The sequence below is a fragment of the Rhipicephalus sanguineus genome, chromosome 1, assembly GCF_013339695.2.
Source record: "Rhipicephalus sanguineus isolate Rsan-2018 chromosome 1, BIME_Rsan_1.4, whole genome shotgun sequence".
NCBI classification, from domain to species: Eukaryota; Metazoa; Arthropoda; class Arachnida; order Ixodida; family Ixodidae; genus Rhipicephalus; species Rhipicephalus sanguineus.
In genome coordinates, this window is record NC_051176.1 from 161,749,075 (window position 1) to 161,772,393 (window position 23,319).

At 49.7% G+C, this 23,319-nt stretch overlaps 1 protein-coding gene across 3 annotated transcripts in view; it reads right to left on the reverse strand.

Moving 5' to 3' along the window:
- LOC119401395 (sushi, von Willebrand factor type A, EGF and pentraxin domain-containing protein 1) overlaps positions 1-23,319 on the reverse strand; it is a 300,370-nt gene that overhangs the window by 13,983 nt on the left and 263,068 nt on the right. For all 3 annotated transcript variants that reach the window (XM_037668182.2, XM_049417415.1, XM_037668175.2), the window contains 4 exons: positions 13,377-13,604; positions 12,075-12,440; positions 9,511-9,786; positions 8,492-8,665 (listed from right to left, as the gene is read on the reverse strand). In XM_037668182.2, coding sequence (XP_037524110.1) covers positions 8,492-8,665; positions 9,511-9,786; positions 12,075-12,440; positions 13,377-13,604 — 1,044 coding nt within the window. The remainder of the gene's footprint in view (positions 1-8,491; positions 8,666-9,510; positions 9,787-12,074; positions 12,441-13,376; positions 13,605-23,319) is intronic.

Here is a 23,319-nt window from a genome sequence, read left to right on the forward strand (position 1 = left end):
ATGCCCCCACCTCCCCGAAGGGAATCGTGAGGAAATGCGAATGAATTTCTTGCGCCGAGAGTACACGGCGCAGTAATTTTAATGGCGTAAATTAATGACGAGACGAGGATTTGTACCGTAACCATTTATTTACACATTCATCAGCACCTGTTTGTGTTGTCATTGTACCTGACGGCCATAATTTCAGCCTTGTGGTCGCCGTTGGCGTTTCACAGCGGCGTCTCGAGCACACATTTCGAGAGGCGCCCAGCCAGCGGACGGGAGAGTGGGGCGCAGGGAGGAGAGAGAGCGAACGGCGAGAGAAGGAGCGGCGAAGAGAAGAGCGGTGCGGAGCCGGCGCGCGCCCGCGCAAACCGCGGTGAGGAGGCGGAGCGCGCGCAGTCACGTGGGGTGTGACGTCGCTGCGCCGTTGCTACAGACGCTCCTCTCCTTTCCTCGCGCCGTTGCTATGGGACGGCGGATTCAGGGTCGCTTATAAAGTGCATTCGCACTTAAAAAAAAAAAAAATCAAAGCCAGTTCCACCCCAAGCGAAAGCTGCACAAACTGCGCGGAGCATTGAGTCGCCTGTGTTTCTTTTGTATTTATTTCGTTTTTTTTTCTTTTTCTTTTGATTATGCGATCTGTTTTGCCATTATCTATTTTCTGTTCTGTGGTCTCCTTTCTGCTGCTTTTCTACTGTTTGCGGCTCCGAGCGCAGTGCGTCTAACTCCCGACGCTGGCGTTTCGCTGTTGCTTCGCTGTCGCTTCGCTGGCTCGGGCAGACGAATTAGCCCTTCGGCGACGCTGGCGTTCACGGGCAAGCGCGCGCTGGTGTTCAAACGTGCAGCCTGCTCGGCGGCTTATATGCGTGACGCCAACGCGACCCATGAGACGACGACAGCGCGGTCCCTTGAACTGCTCCGTAGTTAAAAGGAGACAGTCTCTTCGTCCGCTAGCGGCGTACCATCAGCGTTCTCCCAACTTCCGGAGGCGAGGGAGCGTCATGTTCATGCGACGAGCACCGCTTCCATTTTTTTTCTTGTTCTTTTGCTGCGCGACGCTTTTGCAGAGGCGGCATTTCGCGCTCCTCATCAGATGAAGACAACCCGTCACAAGCCATATCGTCAGTAACGTTCGAAGGAGTATACCTGTGACGTTCGTATAGGCATGCGTAATTGTGACGTCCACCACCTCTTCAAGCACGTCTCCCTCGAAAGGGAGGGCGCACATCTTTCTGTTTAATATTTCGACCGTTTTGTCACCGTAAAGGCGTATGATGCTCTGCATAAACTGTCGCTGTCGACCGTTGTATACGCGCCGACCTTGTTCCTTTGAAATGCCCAAACCCGGTGAAGGGCCCCTCAACCACAGTCTCAGTAAAATGCGAGAATAAACAAGTCTACAGAATCGGTCCGCCAAAGTATAGCATGCTGATAATAAAATTATTTTTTTTCCGTATGTCGGGAGTCGAGCGCCGGTGTCTGCCATTCTATAACTCTACTTGACGAGAGCTAGTTGAGCCAGCAAAAAGGAGTCAAGCTATATGGCGAAAGCACCTCACATCTCCTGCGCCGTCTACGGTAATAAATACCATGGACGCGCCGCTCAGAATATTGGCCTAAATGAATATACCAACAATGCTTTTTATTCAAACCGAGTTTTCAAAAAAACAAAGCAAAAAAAAGAATAAAAACAAGCAAGCAAAAAGCGCATAACAAATAAGCGCAGCGGTGCGCGTAAGAGCTGCGGAACGTGGTGTAAGTCGTCTTGAATAAAATTTTTCGGAGTAAGTGAGCCAACTGTAAGTTCTTTAAATAGCGGCACGTCAACACGTCCCTCGCCGTTTGCCGCTCACTGGCCGCGGCAGTTTTACTGGTGCATTGCGTAAGATATATATATATATATATATATATATATATATATATATATATATATATATATATATATATATATATATAACTTCTCGGATTACGTACACTCTGAAGTTTATTCACGCATGCTATACGATTTGCCGCCCTCTCTTCCCTCCTACGCACATATACACCGGTCCTTCTTTCAGAAGCATAAGGCAAGTGCAGGGATGTAAGTCGGCCGTATTGACACAACGTGCATACTTTTGCATACTTTTGCAAAACCAAACCCCACAAATATGTTACCGCGTACAGATATTTGCGTTCTGCTGGAAAAGTTACTCAACGCGTTGCACTTGTTGTAGGTAACGCCGAGAGTTGTACAAGCAGAATCGCAGGTATGTGAAAAGCGCTTGAAAAAATTTGAACGCGAAGCGCACGGGCAGGCCGATATTTTTTTGTTTTGTTTCTTCCGCTCCGGTGGAAGTGTGTGAGGCGAGCGCCTGAACGGGCTGAATGCGAAATAGCGGAACACCGATGCGGAATACCGATGCAGCCGCTTTTTAGCTGTATTCTTGCGTGCTAAGTTTACGACGAAGGCCTGGGTTATTGCGCTGCTACGTACATTTGTGCATTCTTCTTCCGTTTTTTTTTTTTGCTGTTGCGTGTATGTGCAAATCCACTGCATATCGCAATCTTTAGATCGCATACTGTAATTCTTGCTGGGCGATAACTAGGTATGTAAATAAATAGATAACTAAATAAAAAAAATTCGGCAGATTCCACGTACTGTGCGAATTGATGTTATGCAAAGCATGTGGCGGGAAGGTCACTGTGGCGTAATTTTTTACATTGAGCGAAACGTTACGAAATGACGCTAAATATATGTGCAAATGCTATACGCACACACATATGTTGAACAGCCGCACATGTGTTATATAACCAGTTGTTTACAGTTGCGTAACGATGCCAACAACAACATGGGTATTAACAACACCAGGCGCGGTAAGCTGATATGTAGTGCTTATAGTACGTTATGATGGAGAACGCATGCACGTTTCACGAACCCGTGTGCATGTGCGGAGAAGGTTCTTGAGAGTTCTCAGGTAGATGGCGGCGAGCGGAATGTCTTTGTTATTGTAATTGATGTGCGCAATGCAGACTATGTTCCGCTGCTTTTCTGCGTGTGTTTTGTGTCTGGCGGCCGGCGAAGTAAGATGCGGCCTATATACGTTGAAGTTGCGCATCGCCGTGTTCTTATATGTGCCCACGCCTCCACACCTGCAACGAAGCCGCTTGCTGTGGGCGACACACTGGTTCATCGCTCCAGAAACAGAACAGGACAGAAAAATTTTAATTGAACACAAAATATTTGAAAGGGAGGAGCCCTAGTCGAGGCCCCCCCTGGCCTTAGTCGCCCGTTCTACCTGGTCCTGCTTGCTGGTCGGCCAGGTCAGAGCTGGACGGTCGCGCCTCCCACTGCTACAGCGTGTGCGTTGGTGTCATTTCTGTGTGTTTCAGGTGTGGTAGATGCTGTAAGTAGCCCCAGGTAATGTGATGTAGTGTAGGACTCCCTCCGCCCCAGGGGCAGGAACTTCGATAGCACGTCGGGAACATGGAGTATAACCTTTTTAAGTGGGGATAGACACCAGTTTGAATTTTTCTCCAATTGATGGCATCCTCTCCTGTTCGGTGTTTGTGGGGAGGGCCGTATACTTGTCGGGTAAAACGCTGACGGGCAAGCAGGTCTTTTGCGATTGTAGGGTTGTAGTTTTCGTGAGGCATTGGGATTAGGAAGTCTTCTGAGGTGGCCAGAGTCGCTGCTTGGAAAGTTAGTGCGCGAGCCGCGGCGTCCGCCCTCTCATTTCCCTCCAACCCCTGGTGTGCCGGACACCAGAAGATCGTGTGCTCGTTATGGAGGCGGTGGTGTTTCATAACCCCGCGGCATCCTCTGGGAATTATGCCTCACAATAGAAGACGACAGGGTGCCTGAGAGTCCATGACGATGGTACTGTCATGTCCTCTACATTCAGCCGTATTTACGGCCAGCGCGACAGCCCTGGTTTCCGCCTCCGTCCCTGTGGACTCTCTGAAGGAGAGCGCATTCGATGTTTCGCCGTGTTTGTTAAGCACAACCACGACAAAATTTTGGTAGTCATGACGTTTCTTCTGAGGCTTTGGTAGCCTGTAGGAAGTGACGTCCACATAGTAGACGTCCTCCCTGTTTAGAGAGCGCTGTAGTGCTCAGAGCCACGCTGTGCGAGCCCTACGTCTCCCCTCGTGGCGCTCTGGGCCCCTGTTCGAAGGGTCAAGCTCCTAGAGCTCCTTGCCCACGTGCTGTAGGTAGGGTGGAATTCCAATCCTCTTTAACATGTCTCTGCCCGCTGCGGTCAGGCTGAGTCGCTCGCGCTGTGTTACCATAGTCGCCGAAGCGAGTTCATTGTAACTATTGTGAATGCCTAGCACAAGTAAGTTTTCTGTTGATGTGCTTTGGAGAAGACTGAGTGCCGTTTTGTAAGCTGTTCTAATTATTGTGTCCACCTGTGATTCTTCAGTTTTGTTTAATGAGTGATAAGGGAAACTACAGGTGACTCCGCTAATTATTAAGGCTAGCACCAACGTGATGGTGTCTGCATCTTTCATTCCTTGTTTATTATACGTAATTTGACGTATAATTTTCGCTACGTTGTTGGCAGTGGTTTATAGAGCCCGTATCGTATAGGTGGCCCGCCCATTCTGCTGTGACCAGTATTCTAAGTTTGGGCACCTCCTGCATGCGGGGGCCGTCAACAAAAAGCTCCACGATTTCTGCAGAGCGTCTTTTTCGAGGTCGTGTACGTGCGCATGCAATGACTGTAAGTTGAGAGCGGCGAGCGTGAGGTGATTGTTGTGTTGTGGTTGTGGCATTGAATGAAGGTGGTAGCCCGGTCGAAGACAATATCTAGAGGCCTATTTGCTAGCCGGGTAATGTCGTCGACAGACTGTCTGTCGATAGAGCCGGCGACATGTCGGAACCTGAAGTCACCTTTTGAGTTAGTGAGGTATATGCCGTCAAGGCTGGTAGTCCTGGAAAGTGCTACGTAGACCAACTTCAGTGATTGGCGCTTATTGTATCCGTAGACTACCTGGGTGTATGTGGTCCTTTGTGACTTATATATATAGTTATGGCGTTTGCTTGCGCAAAAGGAAACTGTGTCCTCTTACACGAGGTATTTGTCTGGCGTATATCGTGGTTGTGGTGGTTCGCATTACCACGGGCCCCCATTTCAATTCTCTTGAGAAGTGTGCGGTAGTGATGTGCTTCGTCCTGGCTGGGACGACGATGGCTATCGCGGACGTTAGAAATTCAAGCCACAGTCGCACGAGGTTGCCGTGTTCGTCACGCTCGTAGTACCACAAGGTGCCCATGTTTCCATTAACGAGCCAGTCGCCTACGTCGATGTTGGCCGCGATCATGTACCACTTGCCGATGCTCAGGAAAATTGAGGCCGGTTAGCCATCCATGTCACTTGCGTTCATCTTGGCAACCTTGGTCAGGGCATCCCTGTGTACCTGCTCGTTCTTATATCCAGTTATGTTATCGCATGCGGGATGATATAACACGTTGTCCACAGCGTCGAGGCAACGTGCGTTATAGTGGTCGACGTCCGCATTGCTGTAGTATAGCCGTATGCCTTCAGATCCCTTAGCGGCGGCTTCTTCGCGTGTCACAAAGCGGCTGTCAATCAATCTGAAGTCATACTCGGTCAAGATGAGGCAATCGCCCAGCATCATAAGAAATGAAAGGAATACTGCGTCATTCTGGCGGACCACGTGGACGAGTGGATGGTAGTCCAGCGTCTTCCAGGGGAGTTCTGCCTTCAGCTCCCTCACTTGCCTTGTGTTTCAATGTGTATGTTCGTGGTTACTGTGTCGATTGAGACTGACAATCACCTGTGGCACATACCCGCATAACATGAACTGTGGTATGCAGGTATATGCCACACGTGTCTAAGGGAAAGGGTTTCATGACGAAGGCGACAGGCGTTTTGCGTAATTCATGTCATCACGAGTGAATCGTGTTCGTCATGCACTGATCCCCTGCTATGCCAATTTTGGTATATTACAAGTTATGGAGACGACCAGGAGAGCGCCCATACGTAAGCCGCTATCTATCTATCTATCTATCTATCTATCTATCTATCTATCTATCTATCTATCTATCTATTCTATCTATCTTATCTATCTATCTATCTATCTATCTATCTATCTATCTACTATCTATCTATCTATCATCTATCTACTATCTATCTATCTATCTATCTATCTATCTATCTATCTATCTATCTATCTATCTATCTATCTATCTATTCTATCTATCATCATTACTATATCTATCTATCTATCTATCTATCTATCATCTATCTATCTATCTATCTTCTATCTATCTATCTATCTACAGTAAAACCTCGGTGATACGAATCTCGCGGGGTTACCAAAAATATTCGTATCATCCGAAATTCGTATCACCAGAAAACATGAAAAATTAGTATGCGACAAAAGAAAGTTGGCATACGTTTTGATTTAGTGTTTCTCAGGGCCGCAGCGACGTCATGAACAGCTCTGAATGATTGCCAGTAAAGTTTTTAGACGTCAGCGATCATACTTGTACTCGTAAATATACAGTGCATGCGCGCGTGTGTAATTAATGAACGAGATGTGTTGTGCCCCGTGACCGCTGGTAGCCCCTTCCTAATCTTACTACGCTTTTCTGCATGACACCATGATACTGCGGCGAAAGTGACTTAAGAAGCGCTTTGCACGCGATAGAGGCCAAGCTCCTTCGCCAAGACCGTCCGCTTCGTCTCTTGGGTTCTACGTCCGCCTTTAATGGGACTTCATGACGGACCCGCAGCCCAAGTTTCAGTCTTGTTTCATAGAACGTCTGATTGCGGGTACATGGCTTGCATCGACGTGGCAGGCACGTGTTAACACAGTACAAAGACGCTGCTGCATCGAGCACAGGAGCACGCGTCAACGCGTCGGGAAAAAAAAAGCGCGACGTCAACGTCATCTGTAATCTAAACGCGAAGCCGCCTAAAGGCCTCCAAGATTCGCGCGCACTATCTCGTAGGCAACGACGCACCGTTGATGGTCGCGCAGCGCGCATGCCCGCGCCCGCGCGTGATTGCCAAGTCTTCCGCGACAGTGCGGGCAGCACCTGTTCGTACATGTGCGCTTTACGTTCGTATCAAACGTCGCGGGGTGCAAATCGGTTCGCAACAACCGTACTCCAATACATTGCAGGCTAATTGGCCTTGTCCGGGACCACAGAAAAATTCGTATCACCCCGAAATTCGTACGAGCCGTGATCGCATCACCGAGGTTTTAATCTATCTATCTATCTATCTATCTATCTATCTATCTATCTATCTATCTATCTATCTATCTATCTATCTATCTATCTATCTATCTATCTATCTATCTATCTATCTATCTATCTATCTATCTATCTATCTATCTATCTATCTATCTATCTATCTATCTATCTATCTATCTATCTATCTATCTATCTATCTATCTATCTATCTATCTATCTATCTATCTATCTATCTATCTATCTATCTATCTATCTATCTTTACCAAAATTGATATGACGAGACATGTCTGTATGACGAACACGAATGACAGCTGCTAACATTAAAATGATGACATGCATATCATGTACGGCATGACTTACATGCCACGCTCATGGTGCGCTCGCGGCCGTTTCGCTAGCTTGACATGTACCAAATTTGGTATTGCGTGACGTGACTGTATGTCGAACATAAATGACAAAAGGTAACATGAAACTCATGATATGCCTGTCATGTAGGGTATGATTTACATGTCACGCTCATGGCGCGCTCGCGGCTGGTTTGCTAGCTTGATATACACGAAAATGGGCATTGCGTGACGTGAGTGTATTACGAACATAAATGACAAGTCCTAACATGCAAATCATGACATGTATGTAATTTACGGCATGATTTACATGACACTGTCTTTGTGCGCTTCGGGCCGTTTCGTTAACTGGATACATACCAAATATGGTATGGCATGACATGATTGCGTGACGAACATAAATGACAGGTCATGCAATGTTTATGCCAGAATGTACGTTTCATTAGCATGGCATATACCAGATTGAACATGCATGCATGCATGACAAACATACGATATATAGTGAACAAGATGTCATGACATGAATAACTTCATTTGGCTCAAAGACAAACATGATGATGTGTGCGGCTGTTTGCTGGCTGCTTCGCATTACATCGATTCCCACCGTTGGTGGGATCTGCCGGATTAAAAAAATAAATGTATTCAAGGAGATCTTGGTGCGTATATGTGGCTCGGGCTGCTCCTCTTCTTTTGCATGATAGCTGTCATCGTAATGTTGGAAATAATCACAAAACTAGACAAATGAACACAAACCGACATTTAAACACCCATTCTCACTACCGCAATAAAAATGTTCACGTAACACTTATGTTCGCGGAAAGAAATGCTGCTCAATCACGAAAATACAATAAACATCTAGCCAAGAATACCGGTTAATGAGAACAATGCGAGCAATGTTTTTTTTTTGTCTGATTTTAGATAACGCCATTTTGCTTTCATGGTGAGAGAGAGGACTTACCTTCGGCGTACTTGCGGGACTTGTGGCTGACCTCCCACTTGGGCGTGCCGTACTTGCGCAGCCAGAGGCACTCCAAGTGCAGGATAGCCCCCGGGTACACGACCAGCTTGCCGTCATTGCTCTGCGCTACCGGCATCACGTGCGGCCGGAAGAGGATCGTCGGAGGCTTCTCCACTGCCGTACATTATTACGGCCGCAGATTGGAAAGGGAAAAAGCGGAAAGGACAGCTTTAGCTTTCTCGAACCCAGCCCAGCATCGGAGGGAAATTGATGATTGACAAAGGGACAGGGCACGAATACTTTTGGGAGCGAAACTTTAAAGACTACGGCGTCAGGATAAGGAACAGGGGCAAAACCTTCTTTTCGACATCTGTCATCCTCAGACTTCAGTTCGCGATTGTATATCTACGGAAGAAACAAAACCTATTCAGACAGCATGCCTCGAGACAGTGGTCGTAATATTACTCGACTGCACTTTGTCGTGCCGGAAGCAACGGACTTAGTCGCGACAACGGCACTGTCATTTGAACACGTCGTCTACCTTTCTAAACCACTCCAGGATGGACCTAATAAAGAACTCGTGAAATAAAGCGTCAAGTAGTGAGTGTGCTGTCAAAGAACCCAAACATACAATATTATAAAAAAAAAAAAATGTTGCAGTGGCTTAGCTCGGCTATGCCAGGATAACGTAGCGTTAGCAAAGGTTCAGCTGATTGTTATTAGCTTTCCTGATTGTCTAGGATTAGCTTGATCATCATGCTTACTGCTGCTCCAATGACAGACACATGGTATGCATATTATGTGGCACACGTATATTTATTTTGCCAGGCAACTACTTGCCGTGGCAGGAAAATAAAAAGCCAGTTGTAAGTTCAGCGCTGTGTGTGTCTCTTCTTTGCTCGTCCTGGTTGCATGTGCTGTGAAACCTTTGAATTATGCTGCACCAACTAGCCAAACGCTCAACCTTAGTATCCAACAAAGCGCTCCGACAGCGCTGAGATGCTCAGCGAGACACTCACGCGCGTAGTCGTTCTCCTGGGAGAGTCCGAAGCAGGAGGGCTTGACGCCGTCCCAGTCGCCGTACACGCAGCGTCGGCGTACGCTGCCCACCAGGCTGTATTTGCCGATGTCCTTGCAGCGGAAGACGAGCTCGGAACCCGGCGGAAAGTGGAGCGTGTCGTCCGTGATGCGTCGGTCGCCCTGGAAGGCCTCCAGGTTGGGCTCCGTGTTGCGGAACACGCAGGACCGATTGCGCCGCTCTTCCTTGGGCACCGACAGCTGCTGCGCCCCGTCCTCTGCGCCAGCACACACACCGCCTTAGTACAGACTACGCGTGAGCGCGCATCAGCCGCTTTACGGCCGAGAGGCGTGGACGAGTTCCATGCGCTGGGTTATACCAGGTGTTGCTTTGTATGGAGAGCTCCGTCATATTAAGATACTTGTCACTTTTGAACAAAGCTGAGAAGGCCATTGGCAGAAAAAAAAAACCATTTTGATAAAAGTTGCGCCAACTACCAAAAATGTCTTATTAACTTTTGCACGTGTCGCCATTATGAAGAAACGCCATATTGAAGGAATGGAATAGGCAAGTCACGTTTGCTTAACAGAAATAATAAAACTTCCACTATTTTCGAATTATGCGCTTTTAAAATGGACTGTGAAAGTTATCGGCGTTATGCTTATAAAGTTTTTCATGAGCGTGTCGCTAATATTTCGGGACAATATATTAACTGAAATTAGCAGATGTTGGAGATAGATATCTTGAAAGAGGTGCTAATCCTGCTAAGTGACTTTGACTTCCTCATTCATCCACTTCTTTTTACGTATTGGAACACGCGCCCTAAGCTAGTGTGATCAAAAAGTCAATGAGTAGAATTTTGGTAATAAGCGAAATCATGGTTCAATTTTTTCCTTGTTGCTCATGTCCGCCTATGGGCACCTATCCGATCTGAAAAACCGAAGGGAGCCTATGATATGACAGTGTCTCAAAAGAAATGTGTTTTGCATTAAAAAACAAAACGCCCCCCCCCCCCCCCCCCCCCCTCGTACATTGCGTTTATTCAACGCTCACGGATAAAAACGCCACTTTCCCTTAAGATATATCTAACTCAAGAAAAGTGGCAACCAGTTGACAATTTTACTGCAGTGTTATGGTATCAACCAGTGCATTCAAGTGATTGATAGCATAATAGCGGTTACCTTGTCTAGTGATGGAAACTGTACAAAAGTAACGTTGAGTTGTTGTAAAGCATTAGGATAAAGCAACGTCCCTTACATTTATAATATGAACTCCACCCGTCGCGATGATCGAGTTGTTATGCTGCTCGACTGCTGACCCGAAGGTCGCGGTATCGAATCCCGGACGCATTTTTGATGGAGGCGAAAATGCTAAAGGTCCGTGTACTTAGATATTTAGGTGCACGTTAAAAAAACCCCAGGTGGTCTAAGTTTTCGGAGCCCGTCACCATACGGCGTCCCTCATAATCATATCGTGGTTTTGAGACATAAAACACCAACAATTACCATTATTATTATTATAATATAAGCTCCCGTGGCGGAGAAAAGAAGGATTTTTCCAAGTCGGCACACGACGTGATAGCATTTACAGTCCAATAATACCTATGTTTGTCTGCACGCAAGCACCCTGAAAAAAAAAAAAGAAAGTTTGCCTCTTTCTTTTCTTTTTTCCTCTATACGCCTTAACCTTCTCGTAAAGCGTACACAGCCTAACGTTATTCTGATTGATCACCTTTGTTTTTTTTTTCCGCGTTAGTGGTGCCAGTATGCCCTGCGGCGTAAATTAAATAAAAATACGTGCGTCTATCGTTTCTGACGTCTAGGATATTAAAATCTTAAGATGGCACAGAGACGAGCGGATGCAAAATTGTGAAAAGGTACGGGTATAAATAGAAGTAGGACAGTTGTGCGACGTCACGTCGTGCTAACTCTTTTATGTGACAGAGTCGTGTGCAAAGAATGCACGACAAAAAGAGTGCCCTGAGGATGCATTTTTCTGTGCTTGTCGATGTCATCCTCGCGTAGGATTTGTTTGGCACAATGCGAGGCTTATACAAGCGCTTTACCGACACGACATGCTGCTGTCAATACACGTTACTCGCGAAAGGCATAGATTTGATGGCATGCATGGGATTCCAAGAAAAAAAAACCGTTTTGGTTTGTGCGGTAGCCTCGGGACCACCAGATGAGAGGCCAAGCGTTTGCATTCGGAATTCAACAAGAACGACCGACACGACTTTACGAAACTCACGAAAGCAGTTGAAAAAAAAAAAGAAGATGCTGGCCTGCAGCTTCTCACTCATACGCATTATACAAGAATCTCCGGCTATCTTTTTTTTTTTGAATAAGGTATAACACCAAGAAGTACAATGCGAAGTTGTGTAATGCTTCTCTAAGTCATCTCACCTGCATATAACTGTTCCAAGCAGGAACGCTGCTGAAATGGTCGCTGATGACATGGGATAGCAAAAATGTTCGTGCATATACCGTTAGGCGACATGGATATTTCAAGCGCAAAGCGCTTGGAAGGAACATCGTTTATAGAATGTAGGACATTTTTGCTAACCGCACTTCTCGGGGCGGCCCAGCCAGCTGCCGTCCTCACACAGGAGCTTCCAGGTGCTCCTCTCGCCGCCTCCGGCGCTGTCGATGCAGCGGAAGACCACTTCCGTGCCGTGAGGGAACTGCAACAGGCCCCTGGAGTCCTCCTCCCCGTCCTCCTCCTCGGATCGCGACGGCGACGAGGACCGGAAGGCGAGCGCGTTGTGCAGCCGCTCCGGAGCGCTGCAGGGCCGGTCCGAAGGTGGCGGTGACGTTGCGCGGCGCGGGACGGCGTCACCTCCACTGGGGGGCCCCGGGGACGCTGTCGACCCCTGAGCCTCCTCCACCACCGCCACGGGCACCGACTCCGGCTGTGGCGCCTCCTCCGGCGCTGTTGGACACAACGGGAGCGCTACACCATTCGCTGACCATTTTAAAAACCGAGGCATCTACCCCGATGCACAGATGACGCGGGAGCTTGAGAAAGATTTTTTTTTCGCTTGCAGTAAGCGGGCACTTTCGCATCAGGCATCTGTTTTATACAAAAAGCGATTACAATGCAAACAAAGTGCTGACGCACCGTTGGGAATGGGGAAAGAACGAAAGTGAGGCGCCTCGAGTTTTCTTTCTTCCACTCACACTTCAGGCCCCACATTCTCAAAAACCACGTACAGTAAAATTGTTCCTTATAGAAAATTTCAGCCAATCGCGATGCTAGACATTGCATTAGCGAATTCGTCTGGCCAATAGAAAAGAGCAGCTACGAATGAAAAGCTTTGTGAATTTGGCCCAAGATGCGCTCGCTAATAACATGCGCTCGTTTCTGCTGCCATCGCTCGGTAGTTCATCGGTTTTGCATCGCGTTAATCCGAGTGCTACGAAATGCGATACGCTGTACTGTCGAATTCGTGTAAAGGCGGACGCAGTGACGAACAGCATCGACGTTCGCGAATCAACTTTAGTTTCAACCAAATTTCGCTTCATGGTTCCAAATTGGCCGATGTCTGGGTTGTCCATCCTGTTATCTCTGTGAACGTTGTGGTAGTTGGGAAGCTCTTACGCGGCCGGCCATTCATGACGCGCTTTATGCGTAAAATCTCTCATCGAAAGCAACGTGACACTTGTGTCCAATTTCTTTATTCTTACAGTCAACAATTATTTAATTGCTCGCTGATAAATATCTCTCCAGGACTATTTTATAAACAAGAGAGCGGTGATATGTGAATTCGTTTTTTTTTCCTTTCTGAGCCGCCTGAGAGCCAGAGTTTGTGTTGTCTATACGTCGCGTCATTGTGTTGCGACATGAGTAGCATGAGGCGAGAAGCACCTGCTCCGAGGCCGGAGCCGGCTGCCGAAGGCGTCTGTGGCGGCGGCAAGCAGGTTGGCGGTGCCGGTTGCAGTCGGCCCATGCGGCAGCGCAGCGGTGACGGCGGCCATTGGCGCAGGTGCGGTTCGTCGCAGGCGTACTCCACCGACGAGCCCGGCGATATGGTTAGGCCCGTCCGGTAGCCGCCCAGGTAGCGGCCGCCCCGCAGCGCTGGCAGCTCGCACGGCTCTGCGGCACAGGCAGGACATTTGAGAGGCGGGCTTGCAGAGCAGTGGTTAAAGCTAGCGTCAACTGCTAGGGCGCTGCCAACAGCGAGAAGGAAGCAAAGTGCTTGGGCCCTCAAAAAATACTGCGCTATACAGGTCCCATCGTTATAAAGGTAAAGCACGGCAACGCTCAGAATATAGCCGCTACTTAAGGTATCCTTCTGTATACGCACACGTCATTTTGTTGTAGAGGCGTTCGCTCTAGAGGCGTATTACTGTATTTCAGAAGTTGGTAGAGAAATGGGTGATGACAAATTGTGAGGCTACGTTGGAACTGAACGATGTGTTCCTGTGAGTTCTACAGCGCTCATATGTAATTATGCACACCAATGGTTAGTTTATGTAACAAAGTGTTTTCGGTTGTGTCTTCAGTGTAAGAGGTTTGAACATGCAAAAAGCCGTCCGTACTTATGTCAAACACGTCATTGGTAGGCAAGACGCTAAGTCGGCACTTGTTTTACATTACGGTATAAAAAAGATTGTTGTAAAGCTAAAAGCAGATATCAGCAATGAATGGTTAGTGAACCGGTCTTCATGGTAAATTGAATCTTTTTAGAGCGCTTAAAATCTTCTGAAAGGTTTGCCTGAAAAGCATGCCGATTTCTAGGTTGGCAATGAAAGTTTAAAAGAGCGAGATGCCAGCGTTGATATAATTCTGTACCATATAGGTACTTCAGTGTGATGTCTCGTGCCATTCAAGAGAAGGCTCAGTAAATACACCAAGAAGAAAAAGAAGATGGCTCACAGTTAATCACAAGCTTAGCAACGCAGTCAGAGCCAGTGCCACTCTCAAGTCTTGCATTATGGTCGCTTTACTTTTACTTTTCCAGTTCCTGGCGGCTGAGGTAACATGGATTGCACATTAATGATTCACACTAATTTATTCTACACCTCAACATATTTTCCCGCCGAAGGCTTTACTAAAACTCTCTATACTCTCGCAGATCCGATACCTTGGATATCAATCCGCTATTTTACCAATATTCGCCTGTACAGTCATTATATTGAATATATTCCCAAGTACGAATATTGTGGGGCTCGAAAGAATGGAAAATAAAGCAGTTAAAGTTCTTTAAAATCACTACGGCCGCCTGCAAATATTATTTACGAGAAAACATCACATTTTGGACTCCAAATCATGAACATCGCTGGATTGTCTGCGCGGTTCACTTGATTGTGCTCTTCTCACCTTCCATATCCTTGCTCCTGCCCCTTGCAGAGTGTCCAACCACAACTGCATGCGGTTAGCCTCCCTGCCTTTCTATATGCGTCCCTGTACTCTCTTCAGCGTCAAATTACTCTGTAGGGGGCACAAAGTACCACTGAGCTCCACGCCAGCTTGTTTTCTTCTGAGCACACACCACGTGTGCTATTAAACGTGTCTACTTCAATGTTCGGATCATTATGTGCTGTATCGATTTCAGCTCCCGCCTCCATTTTTTGGGCGGCTCGTTTTACATGTATTCAGGGCTTTAATACGTACTAATGAGTAATCCACTCAGAAATATGGGCGCTATTTAGATGTGCGAATGTGCCAAATTGGCGTTTCTGAATACTTGAAAGATGCTGAATATGATACGCACTGATGTAAGCCATGTACTGTATTTAGATATCAGTTACAACTGCACAGTGCAGGCAGATAAATTGTTAAACGATAATTTCGGAGTCGCTATAGCCAGGTTCATCGCCTGACTTGCCACTCATGCCTTGGATGAAAACACGCACGCACGCACGCACGCACGCACGCACGCACGCACGCACGCACGCACACACACACACACACACACGCACGCACACACACACAAACGCGCACGCACGCACGCACGCCCGCACGCACGCGAAGGAGCTATTTATAGTGTTTCGTTAAGCCCTGTTGTGCTTAGCAACGTCAGAAGCGCTTTCGTGTTGCGTAACGCAGATGGGGTATTTTGCCGCAGGCCAAGGAGGTAGCATTATCCGAAAGTTAACTTCATTAAATTAAATTCTAGAGCTGCATGTGCCAAAAGAACGATACATTTATGAGGCACACAGAACAGTAGAAAAAAAAGTCGAACAACGTATTTCATAATTTCTCTAGACGTCCTCGTTCCCTAACGACAAAATTATGGCACATACAGCACACACTGGTCACAGCGGAAAATTCCCGGTGGTGATCTGACCCACGTAATTATGACGCGCGCGGCTCTTTCATATTGGCGTCCCGTGTGCCTTCCTTCAATCTGAATCTTCCCGCACGCCCACTTATGCAAACAGCCGCCTTGCATTCGCAGAGCATCCGCCAGCTCGCTTCAGAGCCTGTCGGGCTTTAATATCATCGCGTTGATCGTTATTTTCGCCTCACACTTTCTTTCTTTTTTCTTCTCCGTGTGTTCCTCAAATCCACAGAATTCTAGATCAAGAAGAAAATGAATCATACCGGCGGGCCTAATACCACGTGAGTGGAAGGTAGCAAGAAAAGCAAAATGGGACAAATGACGTCTGCCATCTTCCGGCGGCCACAGGGCTGTTGTCACCGCTGTGCAAACAAAGAGCTCCCTCCCCCCTCCCCCTCTTCTTCCTCGGAACTGCAGCTCGGTCTATGTCAAACAGCTCGCGCTGTTTGCCGTTCGCGACGAAGGACGTTTCTGGGTCTTCTTGAGCCATATACCGCACCCGAAACGAGAACACCAGCGCTCGCGACGCGGTGGCTTTCTTACGCCAAACAGCCCAGAGCCATCCCCCGGGCTGTACGAACGTACTAACCGAAAGGACGATTAAAAAAAAAAAGAGAAATCGAAGGGAGGGCGTAGAAAAAAAAAAAACGAGAAAAGAGAACACAAGGCCTTCTTAGAAACATCCTGCATGTTTTTAATGTATGCGAGCTCGTAGCACAACCGCACTCTGGTTAACGAGATTAAAAATACGGCGGCGTTTGAGTAGAAAAATAAGAACGAGGTTGCGGGAATGCGCGAGGGGTTGTGTCCCGTGAATATGATACAAATCACGATGGAACTTTTTTTTTTGTTTCTCCGCCTTTGTTTGCTCGCGGAATGAATGCTAATACGAAAGAAAAAAAAAATGTTTGACGGGAGCTTAATTTAGAGAACGGCAGCCTGGCGGCTCGTGAAGGTATACGAGATGGCGATAAATCAACCGGGTTTTAAAGACGATAGTCTTTCTTGGGGAACTTAAACGCAGAAATTTTGGTCTGTCTTTCTGTCTGTCCTTCTGTCTGTCTTTCTGTTTGTCGGCACGTCCCTCGATTCAGCCACTCGGCCAAAGTTGAACCACTTGCCCAAGGGCCAGCCATCGTAAACGGCTGAATAGGTTCATACTTGTGTACATTGTTCATCAAAAAGCAAACATTACGCATATCTGAGGCGCAACATCACTAGGTAAGTATTAGGCGGTGTGTTCCTTTAACAGAAAATACATAGATACGCAATTTTAAAGACCTTGATGGTATGCGTTTAACGTTGAAACAGTAACGCGTTTATTAAAAGATTGCCACAGCTGAAGTGATCAGCGGTCCAAGCCGAGCAAGCGCGAGCGCCAACAACAACCGTCTTCGTCGTCTTCTTTCGCAGGCGTTCTTGTCTGCGCCCTACCATGTTACAAATCACTCCCCCGCGGAAAAGGAGCCATCCTGGCGACCTAAGGAACAGGTACAACTGGTGGGTCATAATGCGGCTTCAGTCGATCGACGTGAACAGTCTCGCGGCCGCGACGACGGCGGTCCGTAGATGATTGAACAGGCTCAATCATATAGTTAACTGGGGATGCTTGACGTAGGACGCGGTAGGGGCCTTCGTACTTAGGCAGTAGCTTTGTGGAAAGGCCAGGAGCGGAGGAGGGAACGCGAAGCCACACCAACGTTCCAGGCGAATACGACTGAGGAGGCAGGTTTTCGTCGTGACGCTCCTTCTGGCCCTACTCGCCCTACAATGTTACAACCCTAGTTTCTTAAGGTGCGCTGAAAATGCGACTGCGCTGAAACTTGTCTTCCTCCGTGCCCTCTGCACAAGCTCATGTTGTGTTTCGGTTTCGGTTCAGTATTGCATTGTACGAATGACAGGGGGCGCCGCTCTGGCATTCCTGTTTTACCCAGGCGACGTGTAAGTAAGAGAGTTTGTGGAGAGTACTCGTTGAGTGCGGACGTTTCTTCTCCTTCGGCGCATCGCGCCAAACAGCGTGTTCGGGCTGGCCGGTGTCCCCACCGGTCGCGTTGGTCACCGCCGGTCTTCGCCTGCCGCTGCGCCGGGACTACCAGCCCGCAACACAGCACTCGTGTTTCCCGACGTATTGCCAGATGGCGTCCATATCTCACGCAGCGCCTCTTCTATCGTCTTTAGACGACATTTGCAGCGAAGCACGCAGATACGCGGCCAATTTTTTATGTTCTTTCTTTTTTTATTGCGATAGCAATTATATGGACAGTTTCGGCTGGTTTTTGTCCGTCCCCGTCGCCGCCGTCATGCACCGTATATGGGTAAGTATATATATATATATATATATATATATATATATATATATATATATATATATATATATATATATATATATATATATATTGTTAAGACGTTTATTGACGGCGAGGTTGACGGCGACGATGCACAACGACAGAGCGCAGACTCGCAGACTCTCACGAGCACGAGCACGAGGGGCGTGCTCTCCGAGAATAGGTGAAGAGGATGACCCACTAGGAGGCGCTTGAGAGGACGACCCATTAGAGCGTTCCAATGCTTCTCTACAATTACCCCGGGTACGAAAAGGGAGCCGCCTGGCGACCTAACAGCTGGTCACTATGAGCGGGTCATGGTAGGGCTTGAGGCGCTCCACGTTGACAATGTCGTGCCCTCGACGGCGCATGTCCGAAGATGGTTCAATAGGTTCAATCAGGTAGTTGACCGGGGATGTGCGTTCGACGACACGGTAGGGGCCTTCGTATTTTGGTAGTAGTTTGGAAGAGAGGCCAGTTGCAGTGGTAGGAACCGAGAGCCATACGAGCGCTCCAGGGAGGAACGTGGGTGCAGAAGTGTTGGTGGCACTGCGAATGCTCTTCTGCCGCTCTTGGTCCTGCGTAGTAAAGGTCCTGGCAAGCTCGCGACACTCCTCCGCAAGTCTGGCTGTGGCAGAAATAGGCGCACACTCCGATCGATCCGGCGTGTATGGAAGGATTGTGTCGATTGTGTGCGACGGGTGCCTGCCGTACAATAAGAAAAAGGGTGAGAAACCAGTGGTGCTTTGAGGGGCGGTATTGTAGGCGTAGGTGACGAAAGGCAGAATCGAATCCCAATTTGTGTGATCGGCGGCGACGTACATCGATAGCATGTCGCCGAGCGTGCGGTTAAAGCGTTCGGTAAGGCCATTCGTCTGCGGGTGGTAAGCAGTAGTTTTGCGGTGAACGTTGCACTCTTTGAGGATGGCTTCGACGACTTCCGACAGGAAGACACGGCCTCGATCGCTGAGCAGCTCCTGGGGTGGACCGTGGCGCAGCATGAACCGGTGGAGCAGGAAGGAGGCTACATCGCGCGCTGTAGCCGCGGGGAGGGCGGCAGTTTCGGCGTATCGCGTAAGGTGGTCTACAGCGACGATGGCCCAGCGGTTACCAGCCGACGTCAGAGGAAGTGGCCCATACAGATCGATGCCAACGTGCCCAAACGGCCGGTCAGGGCACAGGTAAAGGCTGTAGACCTGCTGGTGACTGGTGCGTTGAAGCTTTGCGGCGCTGACAATCGATGCAGGAGCGAACGAACTTCTGCACGTAGCGGTACAACCCTCGCCAAAAGTACCGTTGGCGAATGCGGTGGTATGTTTTCGATACCCCAGAGTGCGCACACTGCGGATCAGCGTGGAACGATTCGCATATGTCAGAACGGAGACTGCGGGGTATTACTAGTAGCCACTGGCGGCCGTCGGCGTTGTAATTGCGTCGGTGAAGGAGGTCGTCGCGAATGGCGAAATGATGGGCTTGACGACGCAACGCGCGAGTGGATGGTGTTGCCGATGGATCAGTGAGCAAGTCTATCAGTGAAGCGATCCACTGATCCTTGCGCTGTTCGGTAGCGATGGTGTGAATGTCGATGGAAGAAACGGCATTGTGAGACATTGAGCTGTGGGTATTGTCGCCAGGCAAGGGGGAGCGCGAGAGTGCGTCGGCGTCAGCATGCTGGCGTCCGTTGCGGTACAGCACGCGGATGTCGTAGTCCTGTAGGCGAAGTGCCCAGCGGGCGAGGCGGCCTGATGGATCCTTCAATGATGACAGCCAGCATAGTGCATGGTGGTCGGTGATAACATCAAATGGGCGACCATACAAATAAGGTCGGAACTTCGTAAGGGCCCAGATAATCGCCAGGCATTCCTTTTCGGTGACGGTGTAATTGGTCTCAGCTTTGGTAAGCGTACGACTTGCATATGCCACGACATATTCAGGGAACCCGGGCTTGCGCTGCGCAAGGACAGCGCCGAGGCCAACACCGCTGGCGTCTGTGTGTACCTCTGTAGGGGCCGTAGGGTCGTAGTGGCGTAGTATGGGAGGCGACGTCAACAAACGACGGAGCTTCGCGAAAGCTTCGTCGCACTCTGACGACCACGAATTGAGCGGCCCCTTACTTCCGAGGAGCTTCGTCAGCGGCGATATGATAGTCGCGAAGTTTCGAATGAAGCGCCGAAAGTAGGAACACAGTCCTACGAAACTGCGCAGTTCCTTGACGGACGTAGGTTTGGGGAACTCGGTCACGGCCCGAAGCTTGGCTGGATCGGGGAGAATACCGTCCTTGGACACGACGTAACCGAGTATTGTCAGCTGCCGTGCTCCAAATCGGCACTTCTTCAGATTCAGTTGCAGACCGGCCTCGCTCAAACGCGTCAAAACATGCCGCAGGCGTTGAAGATGCGTGGAGAAGTCCGGAGCGAAAACAACGACGTCGTCGAGGTAGCATAAGCATGTGTGCCATTTCAGGTTGCGCAGAACGGTATCCATCATGCACTCAAAGGTGGCTGGCGCATTACACAGCCCAAACGGCATGACGTTGAATTCGTACAAGCCGTCGGGCGTGACAAAGGCGGTCTTCGGCCGAGCGTCATCAGCCATGGGTACTTGCCAGTACCCTGAGCGCAAATCGAGAGATGAAAAGAATTCTGCGCCTTGCAGGCTGTCAATCGCGTCGTCTATTCGCGGTAGTGGATACACGTCCTTGCGAGTGATCTTGTTAAGTCGTCGGTAGTCCACACAGAACCGCACAGAACCGTCCTTCTTCGCCACAAGAACGACAGGAGACGCCCAGGGGCTGTTAGAAGGTCGAATAACATCGCGGCGAAGCATCTCGTCGACTTGCTCGTTGATTACACGGCGTTCTGTGGGAGATACGCGATATGGACGTTGCCGCAGTGGCGGCTGGGTGCCAGTGTCGATGCGATGCGTAACGGCGGACGTGCGGCCGAGAGAAGTTTGAGCGACATCGAAAGAAGAGCGAAATTCTTCTAACAGGCCCAGAAGCTGGGAACGCTGGACTGGCGTAAGGTTGTCAGCAATGGAGGAACCAAATACATCAGCGGGTGATGAACCAGACGTGGAAACAGCACCGAGCGTACTGGAACTGTGGCAGTGCATTTCATCTGGTGCGTCCATAACTTGTGCGTCTTCGAGGGGTTCCACGCTACCGAGACATTCCCCTTGCACCAACGTGACACTGTACGGGAATGGATTCATAACAAAAATAGAGGTGCTGCCCTGAGTGACGTGCACGGTCGCGAAAGGCACCAGCAATCCTTTCCTCGTGCAAACACGGTCAGATAGCGAGAGGAGTGCAACGGTGTCGGAAAGACTTGCGCAGTAGACTAACACCGCCGTTGACGAGTTTGCAGGCACCTTGGTTTCGTCTTTGACATGTACCTTGCCCGCAGCCGATGGATTGTCTGCCGGCGTCCAATCAGGGAACGGTGAGAGCTCTATTTCGGCTGGTGCGCAATGAATGACGGCGTCGTGGAGGGAGAGAAAATCCCATCCTAGGATGACGTCGTGAGAGCAGGCAGGAATTATGATCAATTCGACGGCGTACAGAGCATCCTGAATAATGACGCGGGCGGTGCACACCGCTGTAGGGTGAATACTTTGGGCGCTGGCTGTACGGAGGGAGAGACCAGAAAGTGGCGTCGTCACTTTTCGCAGTAATCGGCTAAGTTTGGCGTCCATGACGGATACGGCGGCTCCAGTGTCGATAAGGGCAGATGCGCGAACACCGTCCACAAACACGTCTATTACGTTCGATGGGCTTCGCTGAGGGCTTTCGCAGTTCGATAGCGTCGCAGCCCTTGCCTCGTGGACTGCGACGACTAGTTTTCCTGGTCACGTGAGACCGGACGTGGCCGCATGGGCGACAGTGAGCGACGTCGTGGAGACGGTGACCGGCGGGTAGATGTTGCGGCGCGGGACGTCGGTGACGTAGGCGGCGCTTGGTCATAATAAGGTCGGCTTGATTGGCTGGGGAGGGCTGATGCGACCCGAGGCGGCTCCATGCGATTGCAGTAGCGTGCGACGTGACCGGCGCAGCCGCACGCGAAGCAGATGGGGCGGTTGTCGTAAGTGCGCCAGCCGTTCGCGGGTCCCATCCATGTTGCAGAACGGGACGGACGAGACGGCTGCTGATATGAGGGCATTGTGGGCAGGAGTCGGGGCCTGGGGACGACGTCGACGTACGTAGGCGGCACAGCCGCGTCGAAGGCCTGGGGTCCGACGACGGCTTCGGCGTAACTTCGCGGTGCAGCCACAGGAATCGCTGGGGGCGGCCTGGCTACAGCTTGCGCGTAGCTTAGTGGCGCATGCACTGGAGGCGGTTGGTGGTATTCAGGAATGACCTCTGCGATTTCCTGCTGAATCGCTCGGCGGAGAGGAGGCAGGAGGGTAGTGGGCGGCTGGTCAACACGCTGCGGTGGAGCGAAAGCCAGTAGAGAGATCTGGCGGGCAATTTCCTCACGCACGAACGACTTGATTTCGGCGAGCAAGGTGGAGTGGTCGGAAATGGCCGACAAGCCCGCGAGATCAGCATCGCGTGATGGCGGTCGACGGGTCATCAAGCGCTGCCGGCGCAGCTCCTCGTAACTTTGGCACAGCGTGATGACCTCTGCCACTGTGCGAGGGTTTTTGGCCAGCAGCATGGTGAAGGCATCGTCGTCGATGCCTTTCATAACATTCCTGATTCTGTCAGACTCCGGCATGCTCGCGTCGGCTTTTTTGCACAAGTCAAGGATGTCTTCAATGTAGCTCGTGAACGATTCACCGGCCTGTTGTGCCCGTTCACGCAACCGCTGTTCGGCTTGCAGCTTACGGACGGCAGGGCGGCCAAACACGTCGACGATGGCGGTCTTGAAATCGGACCACGTCGGGAAATCGGATGCATGGTTGTTGTACCACATGCCGGCCACACCCGCGAGGTAGAAAACCAAGTTGCTCAGGTTGCCTGCTTCGTCCCATTTAGTTAGACGTTTATTGACGGCGAGATTGACGGCGACGATGCACAACGACAGAGCGCAGACTCGCAGACTCTCACGAGCACGAGCACGAGGGGCGTGCTCTCCGAGAATATACATTTGGGAACTCAGTGGTGTGCATGAAGTCAGAGGTGCAATCAGGAATGGATGTAAATCAAAGGACGGTGGGCCGCCTCGCGTTGGGCGCTCACGGGAAGACGACAAATGAG